Here is a 20963-nt window from a genome sequence, read left to right as displayed (position 1 = left end):
ATTTTGTTGCCTGTGCCTGAGGAGACACATCCAAAAATATATTCCTAAGGCTGATGTCAAAGAGTTTACTGCCTATGTTTTCTTCTAGGAGTTTTATGGTTTCAGGTGTTAAATCAAGTCTTAAAATCTATTTTGCATTTATTTTTGTATATTGTGTAACAGAGTAGTCCAGTTTAATTTTTTTTTTGGCAGGTACCTATCCAGTTTTCCCAGCACCATTTTTTGAAGACTTTTCCCTATTGTATATTTTTGCCTCCTTTGTTGTAAGTTTAATTGACTATGTAAGTGTGGGTTTATTTCCACACTCCTTATTCTGTGCCATTGACCAATGGTATTGTTTTTATACCATAATGTTTAGATTTACTGTAGTTGTGTAGTGTAATTTGAAATCAGAGAGAATGAGGTTTCCAGCTTTAATTTCATCTACTTCTGCTCTGGTCTTTATGAATTCCTTGATTCCTCTAACTTTAGGCTTTGTTGCTTCATTTTCTACTTACTTTCATTATAAAATTAGAGTGAGACTTTCCTTGTTCCTTGAGGTAGGCCTATATTGCTATAAACTTCCCCCTTAGAATGGCTTTTGCTGCATCCCATAGATTTTGTAATATTTCCATTTTCATTTGTCTCAAGGCATTTTTTGATTTCCTTTTTGATTTCTTCATCGATCCATTGTTTGTTTGGTAGCATGTTGTTTAGCCTCCACATGTATTGTTTTCAGTTTTCCTCTTATAATTCTATTTTTGTATCATTTTGATCAGAAAAAATGCTTGATATGATCTCAGTGTTTTTAAATGATTTTAAATTTATTGATTTGTTTTGTGAGCTAACATGTGATCTATCCTGGAGAATGTTCATGTTCACTTAAAAAGAATGTGTATTCTACTTTTTTGGGATGGAACATTGCATACATACCTATTAAGTCCATCTAGTCTAATGTTTCACTTAAGGCCAATGTTTCCTTGTTGATTTTGTCTAGATGATCTATCCATTCATTAAAGTGGGTGTTTCATCCTCCTACTATTACTGTATTACTGTCAGTCTCTCCCTTTATGTCTGTTAATATTTGCTGTGTATATTTAGGTACTCCTCTGTTAGGTGCATAAATGCTTAAAATTGTTATATCTTCTGTTTGGATTGATCTCTTTATTATTGTGTCATACTCTTGTGTTTTGTTACAGTTTTGGTTTTAAAGTCTATTTGGTGTAAGTAAAGCTACTCCAACTTTTTTTTTGTTCATTTCTTTTGGCATGGAATATCTGTTTTCCATACCCTTTCAGTCCATCCATGTGTGTCTTTAGATCTGAAGTGAGTGTCTTATAGGCAGCATATGTGTGTCTTTTTTTCTTATCCATTCAGCCACATTATGTCCCTTGAATGGAGCACTTAGTCCATTTACATTTAAAGTAATTGTTGATAGGTATATACTTATTGTCATTTTAATTGTTTCATACTTGCCTTTATTATATGGTTGCCTTTACTAGTGAGATCTTCTTTTCTTTCAGATTTCTAGTTTCTTATTTTCTTATTTCTGGTTTGGCCTTTTCAGCTTAAGGAATTTCCTTTAACATTTCTTGTAATGCCATTTTATTGGTAATAAACTCCTTTAGCTTTTGCTTATTTGAGAAACTCTCCTTCAATTCTGAATGATAACCTTGCCTAGTAGAGTAATCTTGGTTGGAGGTTTTCTCCTTTTGTCACATTGAATATATCAGAACTCCATTCTGGCCAAGTTTTCTGTTGAAAAGTCAGCTGACTATCTTTTGAGAGCCCCCCATGTAGGTAACTATTTTTCTCTTACAGCTTTTAACAGTTTCTGTTTATATTTAAAATTTAACCTTTTAATTATGTTGTGTCATGGTGTGGGTCTCTTTGGGTTCATCTTTTTTGGGACTCTCTCTGCTTCCTGAACTTGAATGTTTATTTCTTTCGGCATGTTAGGGAAGTTTTCAGTCATTGTTTCTGCAAATAGGTTTTCTGTTTCTTTCTCCCTCTCTTCTCCTTCTGAAACCCCTATGGTGCAAATGTTAATAGGCTTGATGTTGTCCCAGAGCTCCCTTATGCTATCCTCATTCTTTTTCATTTTTTTCCTTTTTGACCTTCCATTTCAGTGATTTCCACTATTCTGTCTTCCTGATCACTGACCCATTCTTCTGTATCATTGACTGTTGTTGATTCCCTCTTAGTGTATTTTTCATTTTATTTGTTATATTTGTCAGTTTCAACGGGTTCTTTTTATAACTTTTATCTTTGTTGAAGTTCTCCACTTGCCTGCACATTTTGATGAACATCTTTATGACTGTTACTTTGAACTCTTTATCTAGATTACCTCCATTTTGTTTAGTTATCTTTCTGTTTTTCTTTTGTTTGGAATACATTCTTTTGTCTCCTCATTTTGTCTCTTTCTATACATGAAGTAGATAAGCTACATATCTTGTTCTTGAAAAAGTGGCCTTCTTGAGAAAGTGTCCTGTGGGGCCCATGGGTGGAATCTCTCCCCTTGTCACCATAGCCAGTTATGTCCAGGGGTGTTCCTTCTGTGGACTATTGTGGCCTCTGGTTGTGGTTGGGCCACAACTACTAAGGACACACTGGCAGGTTGGTCCTTGGCCCCGCTGGCTCTGAGGCCTGGCCACAACTGTTGGGGCATGCTGGTGTACAGGGTAGCTCTGTGGTGCAAGGCCCAGTCTCACCTCTTGCAGACACAGTGCAGTGTGCTGGCGTTGACTGAGTGTGCCCACTGCTGTGCCAGGGCAGGAGCCCTTTTAGGGGTAGGCACCTGGGTGGCGTCTTCAGAGAAACACCAGAGTGGGATGAACATTGTTAGCAACGTTAATGGAGGGTGTCAGAAATGGTACCTGCCAACATCAGACCGACTGGGTGGCAGGAGAGTAAAAAGGGGGGGATGGCACCCACAGTACTTCCGATTGTGGAGATTCAAATTTTCAGTAGGTCCCTGCCCACCTTCACAAATGACCAGGTGCTTTTCAAATTGCTACCTCTGCGCTGGTTTTCTACAGCCCTTTGGCTCTCCAAGGCATAAGCCCTGCTAGTTTTCAAAGCCATATGTTATGGGGGCACCTATTACTGGTGCAGGTCCTCCAGGCCGGGGCTCAGACCCATCACTATTCTGCAGCTGTGACATCACTCCCACTTGTGGGTCACACTGCACAGGAAGTGGTGGGTAGGGGGGTCCTGACTAGACTAAGGCTCTGCCTCTCCTGCCTGTGTCAGTGTGGCTTTTTCTTTACATCCATAGTTGTAGAAAACCTGTTCTTCAGGTCATTCTTAGAGATAGTTCTATATGTATTTGTAGTTTTGGTGTCAATGAGAGGAGGTGAACTCAGCACTTTCCTACTCTGCCAGCTTGTACCTGAAGTGAGGGGCCTTGCTTTTAGATGCCAGTTTAGGTTGTCCATGAAATATCATTCTTGTGGTTGGTGCACTGTCCCTGTAGCATAATTCCAGATCACCAAGTCACTGTCCCCCTGAGACAATCTTTTAAATTCCTTCTCTTTTCTCTTCTACAGGTTATTTCCAATATTAATCAATTATCTGTTTACCTTGTCCTCTTCCTTCAGCAGTATGGTATGTGTCAAGCTAATGCCATAGCTGACTTTCTGAATTGTAAAAATTGTTTCTGATAATATTAACCTAATTTCATTTTTTAAGAGATGTTCTATCCAGGAAGCAGTTCGAGCTATTGAGGAAGTCATACCAAAAGCAATCAATTTTTTAAATGAATTTAGTTCTGGTTAGTGATTTCAAAAGCTTGAAATATATGTAACAAATTGTCTTCTATTTTTCACACAGCATTAAAACTTCCTTTTGGTAAAACAACAGTGATGCATTTGGTGGCCAGAGAGACATTGCCAGAGCCAAACTCTCAAGGTAAGCCAGGCCCTAGGGCAGGGCATCTTTTGAGCCATAGAGACAAGCATTCAAATATGGCTGTTTTTTCTTGGACAAGAATTCTTAGGGAAAGGAAGTTTTCATCGTTTATGAATAGAATTTATTAAGCAAATAAGACATTTTGGAAACAGACTAAAATTATAAAAGCATTTATTATAGTTTTTTAATTGAAAAAAATGTAAACATTAAAAGAAAAGCTATCTGTTGTTAAGCTTGGGCGCTCCCCTTCGCCCCACCTCCAGCTGGAGCATTTTTATAAACAAGGCTTTTCTTCATTTTCTCTAGGTCAGAGGAATCGTGAGAAGACTGGAGAGAGTAATTGTTGTGTAATCCTCTAAACACTGTCTGCTGAGTGTGATGTGATGTTGTCCTTGTCTTTCATGCTGCTGGGACAAAAGAGACCCAACATTGCTTCAGAAACCTTAGAAAGTCTGCCTGTAAAGCCATGGAACTGAATGCTCACATGAATACTGTCATCTTCTCATGAAAGTCAAAAGAACCAAGAACATTTTCACTATGATTTTATTACTAGTATTTTTGTTTATGTTGAGCAATTTAAAATATTGGGTTTTGAATGCAGTCAGTCTCCAGGGGAAATGTTAACAAGTCACCTTTCAGAGCTGAAACTATTTTGCTGCCACAAAAATTTTATCACCAGAACTAACAAATCAAGTGTTCCAAATACAGTCTGCACTAAAAAAGTTTGACATTGTTTTTCATCAGAATTTATAGTATAGTTTATGGTACCTAGAAATACTCATGCACAATTCCACACTGGAAAACACTCAGCAATTAATGAAGTTAGTAAGTGGGCCAACTGGAGAGGAGAAAGATGGAAAAGAAACCAAAATGTTGGGTGAATTCTACCCAAGTCCCCATGGTGGCTGCACTGGCACAGATCCTAAGCTGAGTGTGACAGTCTTCACTGCACCAGTGAAGAAACAAATGTGCCTGTTGTTTGAAGCACTCAGTGGAGAGCCGATGAGCGAATTGTTTTCCTTTAACGCATGCACTCTTCAGTCATAAATAACCGAGTGCTTGTCCACACAGCACAAAAGGGGTGAGTGCGTTTCCTAGCCTTAATGTGTGTGGGGGGGTGGGCAGTAAGTTCCAATCACTCATAGACTTTCATTGTTGGGCAGAAATATTAGAAAACCTCATTTACTGTTCAATTTTATGTATTTGAATATCAGTAGATTGAATTTTTTCATAGTTCTTGCTCATCTGTAATTGTGTCCAGTGTCACACTTACTCGTTAGAGAGTTCAGATGAATTCTTAAAATTAAAAAATTCTCCATAATAACTGACTTATTTCTTTATATAGTTTGTATTTGGTATTAGTGCTTGCAATTAAAATCAACTCTTTGTTTTAAATCAGTAATTTAAAAAATTGATATGCTAAAAACAATTTGCACAGTACTAAAGCATGAGCTAGTTTCATCTAAACCTGTAAAAATATAAAAGATTTTATATTTTTTCACTAGGAAGAAATTCTTCTTCCTGGATGAAATTACAAATATGTGTAGAATATATTTAATAAAAAAACTTATAAAATACCTAACTATAGAACTTAAATATAGATTGGCGTGTAGTATATAGAACAATATTCCATATAAATAACTTTAGCCTTTATAAAAATGAAGTTGCAGGCTGACATGTTCTGACTAAGTGTCCACAGTCCTTATAAACATTAAATGTAAAAGGTTTCAGATGGTCAGCTTTGTTTAAAAGTAATCAGGTCATTTTATTCATTGTTAATGCATTGATGAAAAGGCTTTATATGCAGTAGATCTACAAAAATATTGTTCATACTGACAGAATTAAATTTGTATAGAGCAGAGTTTTAAAAATGAATGTAAATAGCACTAAACATTTTCTTTCTGCAACCTGTACTTACAGATTTTTTTCTCTGTAAATTAAAAATATATTGTAGTGCATTCTGTTCGTCATTTTAAAGGCCTTGATTAGGTTGTTAATTGTTTAAGTACTGTCTTATTTTACAATTGTTTTCTACTTTTATTTCTTAATCTCTAAAAATTCATTTAATTAATGTTCTCTTGTTAGTTTTGGGAATTATTTACAATGTAGCTTTGATATTTAACCTGGTTAATTTGTGCAGTCAAAACAATGGATAGAGTTATGTAGTCTCTGTTATCACTAAAATGTTATATTCAAGAGATGTTAAGTATTTATATGCTTTATTGACTAGCTCAAACATGAGTTCTGTTATTGTTGACTAAAGAATCTGGTAGTTACTTAGTTGGGCAATTAAGTCATTTATAGCTCTATCCTTCTTTTGTAAAACAAACTACTGGTTATTATTTTTAATACCTATTTTAATTCTACTTACTCTTATGTTTTTCCATAGCTAAAGACTATCAGGTAATTGTGATTGAATTTCTAAGATAGTTAAAAATATTCTCTATTGGTTTTCAAAATATTTTTCTGTGTTTCCATGTTATGCATTTTCCTTTCACAAGACCTCAATTTAGAGTTTGCAAAATGGATAAACTTGTTTATTAGTAGAGAAAGAATTATGTCACTTAATATTTAATATCATTATTGTGCAAAATAAAGAATAAAAAATAATAGTAAAATTATAAACTGAAAACACCAAAAATCTAGATGCCTTAATAGTTATTTGTGAAAATACTCAATTATTTCTTTAAAATAGTTCTTTGGGCTGCCTGATGGCTGAAATATGACTAGTCATAGCCAAGGCTGCCACTGAAGGCCCCTCTGCTGAAATGACAGCTTACTTACCAAAGGGTGGAAGCTGTGTAGACCCATTATCATAAATAAAGCCTGACGTTGGGCCTCTGACTCTGCCCAGTGCTTGGTATCTAACGCACCTCTTTTACCTAAATTATCCTACACTTGAAGTGTTCTGCACAAGACAAAGCTTTCCTTCTCTGTCTCCTTGCTTAAATTCTCAGCATGTCTCCTTGACCTGAGCTATTTGTTTTCTCTTCTATGTAAGTTGTATCTCATCCTGTCATGAAAAATACGATATCTCACATTGTCATTCACATTAAATGAGGTTTTCTCATAACAAACATTTATTCTTAGTTTTATGTTATCTTGACCTTTGTTACAGTAATTTCTGTTAGCTGATTGTGGTAAACAATGTTTAATGTGAAAAGAAATTAAAACTTTCTTCATCTGTTGTAGAATACTTCCCTTTTTAAAAATGATTTCTAATTATAATTTTGGTGTATTTCCCTATTCTTTACCGCTCTACTGTTTCTCTTTTTTTCTTTAATTTGTTTTATTACATACTTCAGTAAAATCAGTACTGTGTGTGCCAGCCTTTATTCTTCTAGAAGGAGAAGGGGTCATCCAAAACTTAGTGTGCCTCCATTCCATCCTAATTGGTGACTCACAGGCATGTCTTCAGTTTTCCCACTAACATTTCCATAGTACTGTTGCTTGTTAGTGATTGGGTGAGAGGAGGGCTTGAGAGAAGAATATAAAACCTGGAATGATGGTGGAAACACCAGTGCAGACTGCTGCCTGTCATCCATGCCCACTTTTCTAGCTGAGGCCACGTGGGCAGTAGGAAACTAGCTGGGACCCCCTCCACTTGTCCCTGCCAACCATTTGGTGCCCTTTCTTCAGAAGGTTGTACCATATATGGAGCCCTTTTATAGACATGGTAGGAGGGAAGTGGCTTCTAAAAGAGTTCATGAACAAAATTAAGTGAGAAGCATCTCATTCTAAGTAAAGTAATTTTGTGGTCCTTGACATTGATCTCAAAGTGTCCTTTTATACTTTTTATATTCTGCCCTTTTTTCAAAATTACAACTTTAGAGAAATACAGAGTAGACAGTAAATCAACAATTCACCACTGAGACAATTTCAGATACAGCTTATAGACACCAGGTTATAGGGCTTGGACCACAAAGAATTGGATATATTAACATGAGAATGTAACTGTCAGCATTTGAGATGGGATATAAAAATAAGCATATGTGTTTTTCAAAAGAGGTCTGATCAGGGTGGGAAACAGCTCTAGGGCCGGCAGAACCCATGTGGAGCTTTGCAGGCCTGAGTGCTGATGTAGGTGAGGCGTAGCCAAACTGTGATGGATAATAGAAACAAAAATATCATGGCATACTACTGTGTGTTTCCTCAGATTCAGGCATCCATTTCTGAATTACCTGAGCAAAACCCTGAGACAGGTGTTTGTAATGATGAGGTGTTTCATGTGCTGAGAACCATTGACCCTTGACTTGCTGACTATGCCATCTCATAGCTAACAGAAGTAACGGGACTGCTGTACTTCGGTTAATTTGCACTCAGAGAGAATGAACGATTCCAGTGGAAATGTTAGGAGCCCAAAGAGGAAACAGTTGTGACCTCCTAGATCTTCATGGTGACACAACTGATGAATATCTACCCTGGCGATTGCTTTTCCCAAGTTCTCCTTTCTTCCTTGCTTGTTGAGTTCTGATTTTCTTGGAGGGAAGGGGACAGTTTGCCCTTCCCCAACACACACTTGGCTCAGGGAATTGTGGCTTTATCCCAGCCGTAGGGCCCAAGCCCATGGCCTTTGGTGTGACTGGTTTAGGGGTGGGCCTGGCACCCAATCCTGGCCAAGGAGACTTGAGGGGAACTCCCCAGTGGAGAGGTTCTGGGGAAAGTTCTCATTCCCAGAAAGCTTAGCAGAGACTTTGCTCTCCTCTGGACATTGTCTTGTCTGGAAGTGATGACTGAAACTGCCGCTGGAGCTAGTGTGAGGGCAGAGCAGGCACAGCGAAGGTGCAGAGTAGAGACAGAAAATACCTGGCTCCTGAGGACTCATGGGGCTGCTGGTTCTGCCCAGCGCGAACTCCGCTGCTCTAGACTTCTTGATAGGCAAGCTAATGTATTTCTTAAAGTTTTTCCTACTTCCACTTTTTCAGAAGCATCCCTAGTGATACACAGAAGGGAGGGTTACACTTCAACACATTCTTCAAACTTTATGAAATTAGCTTACCAAAAGATGAGGAAGAAAAGAAGATGGTTCTGTGTTCAGATCTCCCAAAATTAAATATGACTATATGGTCATAAATTTTTCTGATGAAGGAAAAAACATCTGAGACCATTGTAGCTACAAGTCACCTCTCCAATCTCATAATTTTAAAAGGCATGAACAGAAAATGAGAGTTGGATCTATAAATCAGGGATGAATAGCAAATGTCAAAACATCTCAGAATAATATGTGACCTGGAAAGAGCTGGAGTTGACAGAAAATAAGAGAAAGTACATGTTTGCTGTGTTCAAAACAGCAATGCTGGGCTACACTGCTGGCTGTCCACCCCACTGTGCATGGGAACCACCAGGGCCCTTTAATGTTTTACTTTTCAGTATTGACAGCTGTGCCTCATCCACCAGCTTCATTAAAGCTGAGCACTTGTGGCTTGGACCAGTTGCCTTGGTTTTTTGCAGATGACCAAAAACAGAACCACATAGATACCAAGAATCAGGAACACAGCTGAAGGATGGGGATACCTGTAGATAAAATGGTGTTGGGAACCAAGTGAGATGGCAGGGACAGGAACAAGATGGCAACTACTGCTGGGTCAAGTCTCCAGACCCAGATAGCTTACACTTCAGGATTCTAAGAGAACTCATGCCCTCTCAGAGCAATATTGTCCGTCTGTCCACCTCCTGGTGCCATTGTCAGAAGAGGAGAAGCCCAGACCCTTCTCCCTTATGGCCCACACAGCACACCACCACCATCTGCTCTGAGACCACAGAAGGCCCACGCAACCAGCTTCCTGCTTGATGTCCTCACCATGACCCCCATGTGGCCCTATGATGTCCCATTTCTGTCCCATTTCCTACCACTCGTCTGCCCCCAACACCAGAAACCCAGGGCCCAGCAGGAACCTGCCATTTGGCCTAGGCTGCTTACGTGGGAGTCCCTTTCATTCTCTCGTTTTGGCCCCAACTCTCCCCTGAGGGCACTACCATCCCTGCAATCCTGGGGGTGTCATGTTCTCAAAGTCTGTCATCTACTGAATGCTTACTTGGTGACAAGCACTCTTTTAGGGTCATGACATAGGCCTGTTTACAGGTGTCATGACTGAGGCCTGTTTACATGATACATATATATATATCATGTGACCCAGACACTCTTCTCCTGGATAGATATCCAACAGAAAAACACTGTGTTCATGAGAGACACGTACATCTTCACAGCCACTTTATTCATGAACAACAAGCAAACCCAATCAATGCCCATCAATGGTAAAATGGACTTCAAAATTGTGTGACAATGATATTAAGGGAAGAAGCCAGACATAAAAGAGTATATACTATATGAGCTCATTTAAATCAGGTTCACACACAGGCACAACTAGTCTATTGTGATAGCGTCAGAATAAGGGCCACCTTTATTGGGGAGGGGTGCTATTGACTAGGGATGCCATTGACTAGGGCTGCCTTTGACTAGGGCTGCCATTGAGCAGGTGTGCCATTGACTAGGCGTGCCATTGGGTAGGGGTGCTATTGACTATCGGGGCCTTGTGGGGCACTGAAAATATCTCTCTATATAATTGCATGGAGGTTACATGGGAGTATACATCTGCGTGTAAAAACTGATCAAACTGTACACTTCAAATTTGTGTTATTGTATGTAATTTCTGGATGTAATTTAGACTCAAGAAAAATAAAGGGAAAATAAATATTTAAGGTGTCAGGAAATGTGTCATCTACTAGAGATATAATAGCAGTAGGCCAGCCCACTTCTGAGCTCACTATATTTCACCCATTCACCTAATTTTGGACATTCAGACTATTTCAAGTATTTCTACACATAAATCAGTGGAAGTTGACTAAAAATATGTCAAATGCTTGATTACATAGAAATTGTAAATATTAAAATTTTTCTTAACTTTGTAATTGAAAAATTCCAAATCTACAGAAAAGTTGCAAAAATAGTATAATGAAAACTCACATATCCTTCATCTATATATAAATTATATAAAGAGGTTGAGATTTGGAGGGTGAGAGCTTTCAAAGTGCAGATCTTGTATCTCTTTACCCCTAAATCCTATAGCATATGATGAGGTCTGTCTGGGAAAAGTCCAACCATTGTTAATATAATGAGAACAGTTTTAATGACATGGATGCAACCTTGCAGCCTAGGAGAGTGGACTGGAGTGCACATGTATAAACAATGACAACGTCACTGTACTAGTCAGTTGGGGTGGTAGACGCCATTGAATGAGCGTGTGTACTGTGTGGCCATGGCCATTAAAAATGGCTGAACCAGTACAGCAACAAATCTGCATCAAATTTTGTATTAAGCTTCAACATTCCTCTGTAAAAACTGTTCAGATGATTCAGAAGTCTTTCAGGGATGATGCAATGAGGGCAATGCAAATAAAAGTGTGACACAAATGCTTCAAAGGTGGCCAAGAATCTGTTGAAAGTGCTGTATGTTTTGGAAGGCCTGCAACAAGCAGAACACCTGAGAACATTGAACGTGTACAAGCTTCAATCAACAAAGACCGGTGACTGGCAGTGCAAAAACTAGAAGGTTATCTGGGGATTCCAAAAACTACTGTGTCCAAGATTTTGATGCAGGATCTTGGCATGAAACGTGTCATGGCAAAATTCACTCCTCAACTTCTGCTACCACAGCAGAAGGAACATCATGCTGCAGCTGCTAATGACTTGATTCAAACTACTACCAAGGAACCAAATTTCTCAAGAAGGGCACAATTGAAGATGAATGGTGGGTCTATGGCTATGATCCAGAAACAAAGGCCCAGTTGTACCAAAGGAAGTCGCTTGGTTCTACGTGCTCAAAGAAGGTGTGGCTAAGTCTCAGCAAGATCAGGACCATGTCTACTGTGTTTTTTGATTTGGAAGGTGTTGTCCATCATGAGTATGCCCCTCCAAAGGAGTTAAATTTTAATGGAGACAGAATTTCAACCTGGGAAGATGAAAAGAGTTTTGGAGATGTATGCTGGTAGTGGTTGTACAGCACTGTGAATGTACTTCATGCCTTGAACTGTACACTGAAAAAATGGTTAACATGGTAAATGTCATGTTTTAATATATTTTACCTCAATAAAAATAATAATTTTAAAAATATGAGTAGGCATTATCCAGGAAGAGGGACATAGATGATGGACAGTCAGAAAGAGAGGGCAAAGGGTGGTACAGACAGCAAACAGAAATGCAAAGGCCAGATATGAGAGCAGGTGAACTGGCCATGAAATACAAGTAGCTCATAGTGATGAAAGTGTGCAACACGTGACTTTGATGAGGAGGAAGTGAGAAAGCCAAGGCTGGAAAAGTAAGCAGGAAGTGTGGCATGAAGAACCTTGGGAGCCTGACAATGACTTTGAAGTCTGGACCTTTCTGAAGACAGTTGCACAACTAAGTATCATCCATATTCACATTGGAGACGAACTCTGCACATCACCTTGGCATATGCCCTTCCAGTCTTCCTGTAGTAAAAATTTATAAATTATTTTATTGTTTGTGAAAAATGTGTATTAGAAAGAATACAGATAGTCCTGAACATGAAGAGATGAAAGTGTTTTGTATCACCACAAGCCCCTTGCTCATAAATAAGAACATGATCTGAATATGTTCTATTCATATAGATAGTAGAGATAGCTAATAAGCAAATTGGTTCTATAAATCATATAATGAAAACCATTTATAGTTGAACTTAGCAAAATAAATTGAAGTGAAAATGAAAGAAACTCAACTGTCACATACAAGTTTCTTCATCACAAAAGGGTTGTTTCCTAAAGAGCCCTTTATAGGATTTAAGAAAGTGATTATGAGGAAAAATAAAAGGGGTTGTTTATTTTTATAACTTTATATCTCAACTCTAGACAATATTGATCAATTTATTTCTCTGAAAGATTGAACTATTAATACTTCCTCCATTTTGACCCCCTCTGAACTTTGTAGGCCATATGAACTTGAATGCTTTCTAGTTTCTAACTCAGGCACTGTGCTCTATAATTGTGTTCTCATAATTATTTAGTTTTGACTCTCTAAGTGGACTCTAGATGGTTTTTGTTTGTTTTTCAATCATGATTCATCTGTCAATTGGTAAGCTTTTATCAGATATATTTTTTTAAAATGAGTCATGATACTGTCTGAAGATGTCTGTCCTCTTTACATTTGAGTGATATCTCGACAGGGTATAATAATTTTAGGTGTCACTTTCTTCCAGAACTTTGTCGATATTACTCCATTGTTTTAAGGCTTTGATGGTTGTGAAGAATTTTGAGGTCAGCCTAATATATTTCTTTAGTAGTTGATTTGTGTTTTTCTGGGTGCCTGAAGATTTCTTTGTTTATGCCTAAAGTTCAAAAGCTTCTCCAGGTTCTACAGTGGAACAGAAATTTCATGATCAAAATCTCCAAGAACACAGAGTGTGCTTTCGTCTTCATATTCAATTCTGCATGGAAAAATTTTTTCTACCTACTTTGAGTACATCATCTGCTCCATTTATCAGTCCTCCCCTCCCAGGAACACCAGTTATTCTTATGTCAGATTATCTTCACCTCTGCACCATGTCTATTATCTTCTCTATTTGCCTGAACATTTGTGCCTTTTTCATTTACATTCACTGAAATTACCTCAGGTATTTCTGTTATGTCAGCACTTGGACTTTTAGCTATGTCTAATCCTTTGATTTTTTAAAATAATGTATACTTTCATTCTCTAATTGTGATATTCTGGAGGTAGCGACAGGGGTAGGGCGTATGGGAGGAAACAGGAGGAAACTCAGGTGCAGCTGTGTGCACTTCTGTTGGAGAAGCTGCACCCTGCACTCTGCTGGCCAATCCCTGAGTGTCTGGAGCCGGGATTCCCACCACCTGGTTGGGAGTTGCTTACATTCCTACATTAGGGTTACACTCAAGGGTCATTGTTCTTTCAATTCAGGGATAGTTCTAGAATCCTCACTTCTGCTAAAGAATCAGCTCCATTTTCATTTTCTTTTATTCTCTACCCCCGAGTCGCCCTCTTGACTCTGTAAAGTGCTCTATTTCCTTCTCATGCTACTGGTCACAAAGAAGTAAAAACAGCAAAATATATTGACTTATTGTTTAATAATAAGAGTATTATTTTTGTATAATAATAATATAGAGTTATCAAACCACCTGCCTTTGAGGATTACATTTCATCTTTGATGCATTGTTCTCATTCACTTGTAAGTTATTTACTGGGTGCCTACCACGAGCTGTGCATTGGGGGGCACTAAGAGTTCAAGGACACGTGATATGTCTCTGCTTACAGAGTTTATGGTTCATGTACAAAAAACCCCAAAACAAAAAAGACACCTTTTTTGACTTTCACACAGCTAGAGTTCCAGCTGTAATTCAAGTGTCTCCTGTTGTTTGCACTCACACTGATGTATGTGGAAAGGGAGACTGGGCATGAAGCATCCGTGCTGCTGGTCTGGATTGCAGCAGGAGCAGGGGGTTCTGGTTTGGAAGCAGTGACTGCTTGGTTTGTAGACAGCATCTTAATCTGGCAACTTCCTGATCATGACAGAGGCCTAGCTGTCTTGGCAGTCCAGTTTTTAGAGTGGTTAAGGGAGCCATTCTTAGAGGCTCAGCTTAGAGACTGTTTATCTTTTCTGTTCTCTAAATGTCATACTGTTAAGTTTTTTCTGCTTTAACCAATTAGCATGGCCTCTGCTTTCTACAGTCATTAACTCTGACCAAGGTGCTACCCAGCTTTAATTCTCACTTTCCCCTATCAGATTGGTCTCCTCTTGGGTCCCAGAAGTGCACCTTTTCATTCCTGCCTTGTACCTTACTCTCTGCTTGACATGTAACTATGTCCTGGGTCCTCTAATTCCAGAGGAGCTTCCAGAATATCTCCCCTAGATCTTCTCTGACTCCTGTGGTCCACAACAGTTCTCCTCTGCAGACAGGGCAGCACAGCCTTTAGTCAGAGTGGCTTGTGGTCTCAGCTCTTCCACCCCAATTGTGACTGTTGAAAAGCTAGTCCTCTGTCTCCTTTGCAATCAAATGTAGAGGTTGGATATTAATTGACCATAGAGACTTATTTCTGGGCTATCTAATCTGTTCCATTGATCTACATGTCTGTTCTTGTGCCAGTATCAGGCTGTTTTGATTACAATGGCCTTATAATACAGTTTGATATCAGGTAATGTGATCCCTCCTACTTTGCTCTTCTTTCTCAAAATTGCTGCAGCTATTCGGGGTCATTTATGGTTCCATATAAACTTTTGAAATGTTTGTTCTATATCTGTGAAATATGCCATTGGTACTTTAATAGGGATTGTGTTGAATCTATTAATAACTTTGGGTAGTATGGACATTTTGATGATATTAATTCTTCCAACCCCTGAACGTGGTACATGCTTCCATTTGTTTGTGTATTTTTTTAAATTTCTTTCTTCAGTATTGTGTAGCTTTCTGAGTACAGGTCTTTTACTTCCTTGGTTAGGTTTACTCCTAGGTTCTTTATTTTTCTTGTTGCTATATCAAATGGGATTTTTCTCTGATTTCTGTTTTTGGTATTTAATTGTTGACACACAAAAATGCCTTTGATTTCTGAATATTGACTTTGTATCCTGCTGTTTTGCCAAATTCACTTACTAGGTTGAGTAGTTTTTTTGTTGAGTCTATAAGATTTTCTATGTACACTATCTTGTCATCTGCAAACAGTGACAGTTTTGTTTCCTCTTTTTCTATTTGGATGCCTTTTATTTCCTTTTCTTGTCTAATTGCTGTGGCTAGGACTTATGATACTATGTTGAATAGAAGAGGTGAAGGAAGACATGCTTATCTTGTCCCTGATCTTACTGGGAAAGCTTTTAGTTTTTGTCCATTGAGTATGATGTTGGCTGTAGGTCTCTCAAATATGGCCTGTATTAAGTTGAGGAATGCTCCCTCTATTCCCACTTTGCTGAGTGTTTTTATCATAAATGGGTGCTGTACTTTATCAAATGCTTTTTCTGCATTTACTTATATGATCATGTGATTTTTGTCTTTCTTTTTGTTTATGTGATGTATTACCTTTATTGATTTGTGAATATTGTACCATCCTTGCATCCCTGGGGTGAATGCTACTTGACCACGGTGTATGATCTTTTTAATGTATTGCTGGATGCTGTTTGCCAATATTTTGCTGAGGATTTTAGTGCCTATGTTCATCAGTGATACTGGCCTGTACTTTTCTTTCTTTCTTGTATCTTTATCTGGCTTTGGGATTAGGATGATGCTGGCTTCATAAAAAGAGTTTGGGAGTCTTCCATCACTTTGGATTTTTTGGAATAGTCTGTGAAGGGTAGGGGTTAGCTCTTCCTTCAATGTTTTGTAAAATTCTCCTGTGAAAGCAGTCGGTCCAGGGCTTTTGTGTGCCTGGAGTTTTTTTATTACTGCTTCAATTTTGTCTGCTGTTATTGGTCTGTTCAGGCTTTCTTCTTCTTCATTCAGTTTTGAGAGATTATATTTTTCTAGAAATTTGTCCATTTCACCAAGTCTCTATGGTCAATTAATATTTGACAAAGGGGGCAGTAGCCTAAAATGAAGTAAAAATAGCCTCTTCAACAAATGGTATTGGGAGAGCTGGACAGCTACATGCAAAAAAATGAAACTTGATCACCAACTTACACCATACACAAAAATAAATTCAAGGTGGATAAAAGACTTAAATATAAGTCATGACACCATAAGAGTCCTTGAGAAGAACATAGGCAGGAAAATCTCAGATATTTCATGCAGCAATATTTTCACCAATATGTCCCTTAGAGTAAGGGACATAAAGGAAAGAATAAACAAATGGGATTTCATCAAAATAAGAAACTTCTACATGGATAAAGAAAACAGTATTAAAATGGAAAGTGAACCAACCCTATGGGAAAATATATTAACCAATTATACCTCAGACAAGGGTTTGATCTCGAAAATATATAAAGAACTCACATGACTCCACACCAGGAAGACAAACAACCCAATTAAAAAATGGACAAAGGACTTGAGCAGACATTTCTCCAAGGAGGACATACAGAGGGCCCAGAGACATATGAAAAGATGTTTAGCATCACTAGCCATCAGAGAGATGCAAATTAAAATCACAATGAGATACCACTTCACACCAGTCAGAATGGCCATCATAACCAAATCAACCAACAAGTGTTGGAGAGGATGTGGAGAAAAGGGACCCCTAGTGCACTTTTGGTGGGATTGCAGACTGGTGCAGCCACTGTGGAAAACAGTATGGAATTTCCACAAAACTAAAAATGGAACTGCCTTTTGACCTGGCAATTCCACAGCTGGGATTATACCCTAAGAATCCTTAAACATTAATCCAAAAGAGCCTATGCACCCCAATGTTCATAGCAGCAATTTTCAATAGCCAAGTGCTGGAAGCAACCTAAGTGCCCATCAGTAAATGACTGGATCAAAAAACTGTGCTACATTTACACAATGGAATTCTACACAGCAAAAAGCAAGAAGGAGCTCCTATCCTTTGTGACAGCATGTATGTATCTGGAGAGCATTACGCTAAGTGAAATAGGACAGGTGGTGAAAGACAAATACCATGCAATCTCTCCTTTAAGCCTAATCAACAAAAGAAGCAAGCAAGCAAAGTATAACCAGAGACATTGAAATTAAGAACAAACTGACAGTAACCAGAGGGGAGGTGGGAGGGAGTCATGGAGGGGAAAAGGGGAAGGGTTTTCAGGAACATTTATAAAGGACACATGGACAAAACCAAAGGGAGGTAGGATCAAGGGTGGGAAGTGAGAATGGCTGGGGCTGGAGGGAGTGGTGTGGGGAAAATGGAGACAATTGTACTTGAACAACAATAAAAAAGTCAATTAAAAAATGTAGAGGTTGGACCACATGAGCACTGCTTTCTTTTTCAATTCCCAAATTGTTAAGACTCTAAGAAAAGCTACTTACCAATTCAAGAGAGCCCAGCTGCTCTTAAACACATTTGATTTCAAACTCTGGGGCCTGCTTATCTCCTGACACATTCCCCCCAAAGCTGACCAAGCACATGTGGACAGTTTATTTTCATTGCTAGAAAGCAGGCGGTGCAGTTGGCAGAGCTGTCTCCAAGGGATCAGAAGCACTGGTTCTCTTTAACAAAGTGTGGTCACTGCTTTATGGACAAAGTAAACAGGTTGCATATGTTCAATGACCCAGCCTGTCTGCCGAGATCTCCTGGTCACAGAAGTCTTGATAAACGAGGGGCCAAAGCCAGCTCTTAGCACAAGTCCTAAAGGAAGCTGACACCAGGCCTGGGGGACAAAGCATCCGTGGCACTGGATCCTGGGGCTTACTGGCCACTTGGCAGATACCTAAGGCCAGTGTGACAGCCCATCTGCTTCAGAGAAATTGGCTGTGCTGATTCCCATGCTGGAGAGGCTGTGGCATCAGGCAGACTGGGCTCCTGGCTCAGAGGCAGTCTCAGGGCACAGAGTGCTGGGGGATGCTCTGCTGCTCTGTACCTATCCATCCCTGGTCTGCTTAGCCCACTCTTCCTCCAAGAGCTAAGCCCATTGCTTGAACTACCCACAGAAAAGCTTTCCTGCAACCTGCAACCAGACTGTGGTCTCACCTTTAATCAAGGGTTGATAGAAAAAGTGGCCAGCTGACAGTTTATGTATATGACCTGACACACGCCCCCCAGAAGCTGCAGGCACTGCTTTAAAAAACAAAGCACATAAGCAGTTTGCTTTTGAGTCAGGAATGACTCCAGATTTACCCTATTGCCATCTGACTTTGACCTCTTCAAGCATTTCTTTCACACACACACACACACACACACATACACATACCACTCACACATACTTGCACTCTTGCATACACTCACACATACATACAATCACATACTCACACACTCAAACACTCACACACACACTCATGGCTTGGAGACCTGATACTGGCCTGTTCACTTTGACTCTGCCTGGCATCTCCTTGGCTCTCTGCTTTGAGTGATTGTCCTTATACACTTCACACCCCCAGACACACCCCCCAACTGAACCCATATAATTCTGGTCCCCACTTTCTAAGACAGGGAAATTAGGCAGCTCCTAAATTGTGGGACACTTGGGACATTATTATATCGATCTCATAATTACAAAAGATCTTTGTAGCAAATTTCTTTGAAAGTTTCCTTTTCTTGATGAATTGCTTGGGCCTGTTTATCAGGTGATAACCCAGCAGTCCGCTTCTTCATTGCTTGGAAACTCAGCTGCGCTTTATACCCATTTGCAGCAGCCTGCCTTAGTCTACTTTTCTGTGTATTGTCTACCCATCTGCCCAGGCTCTGTGTGACCCCTGTTGGTGATGTGGGAAAGCACAAGATGGATGTGGTTCTGAGTCCCAGGCCTACCATAAACTAGTCAAATGACTGTGGACATGTAAGCAAACTTCTCCAAGCATCAACTTATCCACGTGAAAATAGAGATACAATACTGTTTCCAAGCAGGTTTTATCATTGAGGTTGGATGAGTTTCATCTGCACAGAACCCTATGCAGGATAATTCTTCAAAGATGTGAATTTCCTTCCCTTTTTCTTTTTTTAATGGACTCATCCTGGCTGCTTTTTCCTTGTGGACACATGGGAGGCAGGCCAGGGATTCACAGTAAACAAAGAAATACTGGTTAAAATTTGGGCTCTGTGTCGCTGAACCCACAGCTACTAGGACACCTGGATGTTAAACAACAGGACAATCAGAACCTAGCACTCAACAGGGTGGGGTCAGAACATGAGCCATGCATGCAAATTTATTCTCTGGTTTCAGTTCCCGAAAATGCCCTGGGGATCCCCAAGACCAGCACCCCAGTAAGAAATGTAGCTGTGGTTGTCAATAGTGCAGAATAGCCCAAGTCCATAACAAACATGACAGCCAGAAATGAATGTCACTGTGCCACTTGCGCCTGGCCAGAGAAAGGTGCTGCATGCTCAAAACTATGCACCTGCAAAGAAGTTTGTGCTTTTAGGTTTGAGATGCATAGTTGTCAAGTTTGTTTAGCTTGTTTCTTCTTTTCCAAACTTTTATTTTGAGTGTCCATTCCTTTAGGCAAATGACAACTTCAGCAACACTGAAAAAAGAATAGAGTCATCAGAGGTAGACTGAGGCACTCTGTGCAGGGCAAGCAACAGGCCTTATTCCTGTCCCTTACCAACCTATGCAGGCTTGTCAGGAGGAGACAGTAAAAAGGGAACAATAAGTTAAAGAAAATCAAATCCAATAAGTATTTATGAGCAGGGGAAGCACATGTCCCAGTGATGCCTGTTGTCTGTGTATAGTTTTAATAGAGCACGTTTCCACTCTATTTATTGATATGCATTCTGAAGGTTTTCTAGCCCTGCCATAGTAAAGTACCACAATCCAGGTTCCTTAAACACATACATTTGTTGTATCACAGTTATGGAGGCTCGAAGTCCAACATCAAGCTGCCAGCAGCATTGGTTCCTCCTGAGGGCTGTGAGGGAATATCTGGTTTTGACCTGTGACTTACCTTCTGGTGTTTTTTTGGCAATCCTTGACATTCCTTAGCTTGTAGAAACATCATCCTCATTTCTGTCTTCATATTCACATGGCTCCCTCCATGTCTGCTTGTCTGTGTCCAAATCTTTCCTCTTTATAAGGATGCCAGGCATGGTGGGTTAGGAGGCCCAGCCTACTCTATCTAGTAGGACTTCATCTTCTAATTACATCTATAGTGACCCATTTCCAAATAAGGACACATTCTGAAGTCCTGGGAGTGAGGGCTTCAACATATGAATTTACAAAGGACACAATTCAACTCATAGCACCTACTATGTGGCACACCTGTGCCAGATGCTGAGCGATGAAAAGATGTGTTGATACACACTTCGTGCTTGATTTTACCACAATCCAGAGTAGGCTCACCCAGTAGAGCATTCTGAAAACTGGGATACACTTGATGAGCGGGACATGGAAATAGGAATCAAGTTCCATGGGATCTTGGAGGGAAGAACCTTAGAGAAATGACATTTGAGAATTGGATTGAGAGGCATGACCTTTAAATTGCATCCTTGTGAAGCTGAGAAAGATCTGAAGCTTTGTTTAC

The 20963-nt window shown here is 39.4% G+C and overlaps 1 protein-coding gene across 1 annotated transcript in view; it reads left to right on the top strand.

Annotated features, from left to right (window-relative positions):
• The window catches only part of UBL3 (ubiquitin like 3), a 72632-nt gene extending 65682 nt beyond the window's left edge, over positions 1 to 6950 (top strand). Inside the window, exons 4-5 of the mRNA XM_028503887.2 lie at positions 3811 to 3888; positions 4195 to 6950. Of these exons, the coding sequence (XP_028359688.1) occupies positions 3811 to 3888; positions 4195 to 4247 (131 nt within the window). The 3' untranslated portion in view covers positions 4248 to 6950. The remainder of the gene's footprint in view (positions 1 to 3810; positions 3889 to 4194) is intronic.
• Positions 6951 to 20963: the final 14013 nt, after the last annotated feature.

The sequence above is a fragment of the Phyllostomus discolor genome, chromosome 2 (assembly GCF_004126475.2).
Source record: "Phyllostomus discolor isolate MPI-MPIP mPhyDis1 chromosome 2, mPhyDis1.pri.v3, whole genome shotgun sequence".
Lineage (NCBI taxonomy): Eukaryota > Metazoa > Chordata > Mammalia > Chiroptera > Phyllostomidae > Phyllostomus > Phyllostomus discolor.
Note: the sequence above shows the minus strand (reverse complement) of the source record. Positions and strands in the feature narration are given on the sequence as shown.